A 7,257-nucleotide genomic window follows, 5' to 3' on the forward strand; every position below is an offset into this window, starting at 1 on the left:
ATATGCAACTACCAGTTCTAGTAAAGTTTCTCAAGTTAATAGCTTGAAATGGAAAAGCACTTAGAGTCACTAAACTTCGTTTTCCATTTCTCAGCTTTCACTATGACTCAATTAAACCCAGATAGCTTTAGGACGGTGAATCTGTCTCAATGTCTGTAAAGTCCTTTGCCTGTGCTTGGTTCTCAATAAATGTGTATTAATGGCTATTCATGGATTAGAAGTTGATATTCTATTCTCAGCTTTAGCTTGAAGAAACAATGCTTTCTAGGTTGACTTTTGCCAGTCTTTAAAGGTCAATGAACAATCTAACATTTACGTTACTTACTCTGCAGGGCTAGAATGGCAACCTCAACCTGTTTGATGATCTGGGTGTTCCTCATAGCAGAAACTGTGTGGACACAGAGTGTGAGGCAGGCCTATGAGGTACAGGACCCAGAGGACTGGGATGTGCATGATGACTTCTATTGTCCTAGGGAATGTTTCTGTCCCCCAAGTTTCCCTACTGCCTTATACTGTGAGAACAGAGGTCTCACAGAAATCCCCGTTATTCCTTCAAGGATCTGGTACCTCTACCTGGAAAACAACCAGATAGAAACCATACCTGAGAAACCATTTGAGAACGCCACTCAGCTGAGATGGATCAATTTAAATAAGAACAAAATAACCAACTATGGGATTGAGAAGGGGGCCCTGAGCCAGTTAAAGAAGCTTCTTTTCCTGTTTCTGGAAGACAATGAGCTGGAGGAGGTACCTTCTCCATTGCCAAGAAGTTTGGAACAATTACAGTTAGCTAGAAACAAGGTATCCAGAATCCCTCAGGGGACCTTCAGTAACCTGGAAAACCTGACCCTTCTTGACCTGCAGCATAACAAACTTATAGATAACGCCTTTCAAAGAGATACCTTCAAGGGGCTTAAGAACCTCATGCAGCTTAACATGGCGAAGAATGCCCTGAGGAATATGCCACCAAGATTACCAGCCAACACCATGCAACTGTTTCTAGACAACAACTCCATTGAAGCAATACCTGAAAATTATTTCAATGTGATTCCTAAAGTGGCCTTCCTGAGACTCAACCACAACAAGCTCTCTGATGCCGGCCTCCCATCCAGAGGTTTTGATGTGTCATCCATTCTGGATCTTCAACTGTCTCACAATCAGCTCACAAACTTTCCCCGAATTAATGCAAACCTGCAGCACCTTCACCTCGATCACAACAGAATTAAAAGTAAGTAGTCATGAGGATATGCCTGTGCCCAAAACACCCACCATGAGTGCTCAGTCTCTATCCCTTGTAAGCATAGCAATTGCGTCATTACCCCCAACAACACACAACTCACAGGCTTTTAGAACTTACAAGTACTTATTTTCATTCATTGCACAATTTTGGCGATCCAGCCAAATAAATGAAAATTCCCATATCTTCAGGTTCAGGATTGAAAACTGAATCTTAGTTATTTACACAGAGCTTTTTACAGATGGGAGAAAGGAAACACCTCTGTTTACTTTGCTGAGGAGAGATTCTGTTATTTCTCCCTCTGTGGATAGATATCACTTTCACCTTAACATGTCTCTCAGGGTAGCCTTGAACACCAGATCAACTTCCTGTCCCAGTGTATGAGTACCAGGGATATAGGACTGTGCCACCATGCCTGGCAATCTGTGGGGTACATTTGTTGAAGAAACTATGTAAAGCACAATTTCATAAATGATATATAGGATAAGATATAAGGGATTACAGAAGGGTTGATGCCTGAACCTCCCTACGTGTCCTCATGACCACATACTCCAACGTAGAGTGGATTTCAGAGTGTGTTTTGCAGTTTTTCCCCCACCCAAGAGTTTCTGAGTCACTAGGTATTGGGTAGGACTTCTCATTCTCAACAAGTTCCCAGATTCTGGTCCTGATGCTGTGGGGAAACACACATAGAGAACTACTACGGATGTTCAAGATTTTAGAGACTTGAAATGGGAACCAGTGCCCTGGAACTGGTAATCATTGGGTCTTAGTGACATATCCACAGTGAGGAAAATAGTATTCTTTCTTGAAAACAGCTTTGGATATGGAGTGGAGAGTGGATAAGGGTGAAGTCTTTCCAAGCAAAGATGCTATTGAGGGATGAAATGGTTACAAAAAGTTAATGTTTGCAAACATTTGAGATGAACTCCACCTGCTCATATTTATGTCAGGCTGTTTCAAATGGTGAAACTAAGCAATTTTACATTCCAGGCCTGGGTACTGGTAAACAGCCTAAGATTCATCCTCAATTCCAGTAGAAGTCTTTTGGGAGGATAACCATGGGGAGATACTTTTTGGAAAGTTTTTTGTTAAATGTCTTGAAGTGAGAGTTGATGAAAATAGTTTATAGAAAGCAAGCCAGGTGAGTGCCATGGCTTTATGATCATTCACTAATGAGTCATTAAGCGTAGGATCACGTGAGCATTCCATTACAGGATTACAACCTCTTTCCACTGGGCACTGGTTCGACATCACAGATTTCATTATTGTCACCATGTACTCGAGCCTAAAATTCTGGATCTGAATGGCATGCTGCCACTACAGTAGTTACTTTTTCCCCTTTGGTGAGGAAATGTACTATTTAATACTCCAGTCAGAAGGAAGAGATACAACATAGAAAAATTGTTAGATGAGTCTGTCTAGTTGAGCCAAACATCATTATGCCTAAGCAGGACCCTGGGTTTGTTTTTCCTATTGAGAAGTAAGCTCCTATAGGGGCATTCCTTATCTACAATAAAACCCCACAGATAACCGAATGGGGAGTTAATTTCAGGTGGTTCAACCAACACAGACTTTTGTATGTGAGTTGGAGATGCTGAGAATTTGAGCTAAATTCTTCAACAGTTAGAAGCCAGCACTGGAAATAATGTTGAGAAGTAAATCATTGTGTGCTCTACTGAAATTTCACAGAGGGTTTCCAAAGGCTGTGAAATTCATTCCAATATTTCAATCAGTCTTCTATATTAGCCCTTGACAGGATTCAACTGAGTTTGTGAATGATTGTAGGGATTCCCCACCCCAGATATTTATGACCTGAGGCTTCTAAAGTGGAGCCTAACAGTTCAGGTCAGAAATCGTATTGTTGCTTCCTGGTCATGGTTGGAGAAACTTAAGACCTACCAAGAGCCTTGTGTGATGTTGTTGGGAAGTTCAAAGAGGAAACTCAAGCACAGGTGGGTGACGGCAGCTGTCCAAAGACGCGGAGTAACTGCACAGCCAAAAGCAGGGAGAGGCTCCAGTCTCTCACCTTGGACAAAATGAAGCCATCTCTGCTCATTTCACACACTGAACCTGGTTTTGTTGACCATAATAACAAATATAGAAAAGGACTCCCTTTGTTGAGAATCACTAGATGAGGTTCCTATCAATCACATTGTGATACAATTGTTAAGGTATTTAGTTCTTGCCGCATATTCTAGCTGCTAGAAAGTGTTTGCAAGAAAGAGAACTTTCATATAAAGAGTTCATTGAGATTGCCAGTGGGGTTTCCTTTTGTGACTTTGGGACAACATGCGTTTTCTCTGAACATGATGAGGGGCTTGAAATTTAGTCCAAAATATGTGTATACTCCCATAAGTTACTTCTCTACATTCTCTGAAAAAAATCCTACATTATGGAAAATGATTAAATTTATAACTCCTGTTTCTCATATTCCAATTATTTGGGTATACTAGATAAGATATATGGGAGAGATAAGGATATTAAATAAGGCACTGAATGAAACACAGTATCCCTGGTAGGCAAGGATCCCAAGTTAAAGAAAAGGAGTAGTCTGAGCCAACATTTTATACAATACCAAGGTAGAAAGTGTAGTCATATTTTCTGGTAAAGTCTGTATGAGGATAAAGTAATTATGTATGCAAAAAATAAATATAACCACAAATCTGATTTACATATGTGAGCCACTGTTTATATCAAGTTAATTCACAAGATAATATAAGGTTTGAACAAGATAGCCATGATCCAAGCATAAAATCGCTTTAAATTCTATTGTGAATTTGTTTGCACTATTAGGAAATAGGGCAGAGATGTTCCCCAGGTTAGGTGAGTATAGTGGAAAAGGGGCTCTTGTTCATTTTTGACAAAAGCAGAACGCATGGAATCGTGCTTGAGATCATCTACTCCAAGCTTCTCTGAGCTTTGGGTAAGTAACAGCCCTTCACTCTGGAGAACACTCCCAATGTAGCTGTTGGTGCCATAAGCAAGGCAGTTGCTCATTCTCCCATCAATAGTAGATATAAAGGTTGATATGATGCATCCTGGCCTCGATCCTCTACTGTAGTTAAACTGTTGGCAAATGCCTTCTCTCCAACTAAGTATATTTATGTGGAGGGATTCATGACTTTAAGTATTCTATGTAGAATTATGATAAATACTTTATACAAATGTGCCATACTTTATTTTGAATATTTAATGTGACATCACATCGTTTCATCCTTTCAAGAACTCTTCCACCCATGAATTGACTCACTCACCTTTGAACCAGGTCTAACTGCTGTCTCTGCTTTTAGTCCTCTGAATATGTTTCTCAGTTTTGCATAGTAAGGCAATTTTGACATTCTCCATCTCACCTGTAAACTTAGAAAATAACTGAGATATCTTATTTACCTTGGATCTATCACTGATTTCAATGATATTTCCTGTTGTAAGAGGACATTTGTTTGTTCCCGACTGCTCAGCCCCAAATAATCACTCAGAATCTGTATTATTTGTAATATTGTTTAGCCAATATCTTAAATGTATTGCTAGCTATCTCTTACATCTAGAATTAACCCATTTCCATTATTTTATATTTTACCATGAGGCTTATGGCCTACTGGCAACGTTCCAGCTGGGAGCTTGCTCACTGGCGTCTTTCCCCTCTGATGGGTACATGGCATCTCTTTCCTCTGCCTTCTCTCTCCCAGCATTCAGTTTAGTTTTCCCCACCTACCTCTACTCTACTCTAGCACAGACCAAGACAGCTTCTTTATTCAGTAACCAATAAAAGCAACACACACACACACACACACACACACACACACACACACACACACACACACATATATATATATATATATATATATGGACTTCCTACACCAATTTCCTATATAATATTCCACACTAACATACAACATCTACATGGGAAGTAGAAATAGACAAGATCTCCTGAGTAAATTGGGAGCATGGTGACTTTGGGAGATTATTGAATTGGAGAGAGAGGCAGGGAGGGGAGAAGAGAAAAATGTATAGCTCAATAAAAGTCAATAAAAAATACAACAGGACATAGAATGAGAATACTGTGCTTGTTATGTCAAACTCTCCAAAATTATTCTTATGAAACAGATATGCATAAAAATTTATTGGACAATGGTTTGTATCTCTACAGCTTTCATTACATAAGGTCATTTTGTCCCTTAGGGCCACTGCATTTTTTTTATCTTGACCCTTAGACTTTCTGGTGCTCCAATTTAATCATTCATGCTATCTTTCCTTCCACAGACGTGAACATGTCAGTAATATGTCCCACCACACTGCGTGCAGAACAGGATGCCTTCATTCACGGACCCCAACTGAGCTACCTGCGCCTGGATGGAAATGAAATCAAGCCGCCAATCCCAATGGACTTAGTGACATGCTTCAAGCTGCTTCAGGCCTTCATTATATAAACAGCCGCCAAACCCACACTGGATTAAGAGTAGATGAGTGTGGTATGAAATTTGGTTGTTTCTCCTAGGTTTAGGTCACAAGCTACACTTACAATTGACTTAACCACAGTTTGCATCCGTGTAGCTCACTGTTTCCATTGGAAGATGCTTTGGTCAGTGACATACAGGTGCCACTTGTATTCATTTGCTTTTCTCTAATTAACTAATTAACTAAACAGACACAGAGTTGAGGTAATGTCTCAACTCAAAGCTATTTTCATCTCTTTGCAGCTACTAATATCAAATAATTGTTATATATTCAAAATGATTTACTTGTCAATATGTCCCACCACATATGTGTTTATGTGTGCTGGTAGAGTATATTTCCTGTAAGCACAGCAATGAGACAGCAGTAGAAAGTTATGAAGAAAATGAAAAACTAAATATGCTTTTGTGATAATTATCATGAACCTACTAGTCCAAGTCCAATGTCTCCAAATAGAAAGATCTGGCCATTAGAGCTAAACAACAGAGAAAGAGAGAGAGAGGGGAGAGAGAGAGAGAGAGAGAAAGAGAGAGAGAGATCTTCTAGTCACTTAGATTAAAGATGAAGTGTCAGACATTTGGGGTTAACTATAATCTGTTATATATGTCTTTCTTAGATCTAATGCTCTATTCTCCAGGAACTGAAGCCCTACATTTTAGTTATCATAACACGATTCTCATTGATACATCGTGTCTTAACAATGGAAATTCACACAAATTGCAAATTATTTCGTTCTTATTTTGCCCATGATAATTTTTGATTTTCTAAATAAAAATATCGAATGTTTTCTAACAAAATGGAAGTGTGATATTTGCTTCAAGGACACTATTATTCACACCTTTCATTGGGACATATTATTATAAGGAAGTGATATAGTCTCAACTATTTTGCTAGCATAAATACAAACTAATATGTTCTCCTATCTCATTGTTTTTCCAGAAAACATAAGAAAGATTATATTCTAAGTAAATGATGAAATACACTTGTTTGTGATGAATTTCAAAAATCTCAATATTTCATTATTCAACCAGGTATACTTTCCTGATGCAGTCTAGTTTTATATTTTTTTCAGATACTGTAATAATAAATATATAACTCAAAGATTTATGCATTAATTTCTATATGCTTTTAAAATCATTTTTAAGCAACCCAATATAGTTCCACAGGAAAAAAGACCATATGGAACTCAGTAGGTTCCTATACTCCAAAGCCTTTTCAAAAACTTACCATGTTTATGACATGAATTCTCATGAAGGAAGCATGGTGTGAACTATTATCTATCCATTTTTACACTCAAATTTATTCAGCATCAGGTCAATAAAATATTATTAAGGCAAGAAATCAAATGAATTGGCATAAAGTCAAAATTTAAAAATTATCTAAGGTACATGCACTATAAAAATTATGTCAGATACAATTATGTCATAAAATATGGATTATTAGCTATTACCAGACTTGGAAAAACCAGTTCACAGAGAAAGTATAATACTTATAAATATTGGAAATATCATGTTTGACAACATATTTTAGGAAATTTGAATGGGTAAAATTTATAAGGAATCAAA

The 7,257-nt window shown here is 38.0% G+C and overlaps 1 protein-coding gene across 1 annotated transcript; it reads left to right on the forward strand.

The window, feature by feature from the left end:
• The first annotated feature begins 339 nt into the window (after positions 1 to 339).
• Kera (keratocan) lies at positions 340 to 5,667 on the forward strand. Its single transcript, XM_038314371.1, has 2 exons — positions 340 to 1,228; positions 5,501 to 5,667. The coding sequence occupies exons 1-2, from the start codon at positions 340 to 342 to the stop codon at positions 5,665 to 5,667; spliced, it is 1,056 nt and encodes a 351-aa protein (XP_038170299.1).
• Positions 5,668 to 7,257: the final 1,590 nt, after the last annotated feature.

This window comes from Arvicola amphibius, chromosome 17 (genome assembly GCF_903992535.2).
Source record: "Arvicola amphibius chromosome 17, mArvAmp1.2, whole genome shotgun sequence".
NCBI classification, from domain to species: domain Eukaryota; kingdom Metazoa; phylum Chordata; class Mammalia; order Rodentia; family Cricetidae; genus Arvicola; species Arvicola amphibius.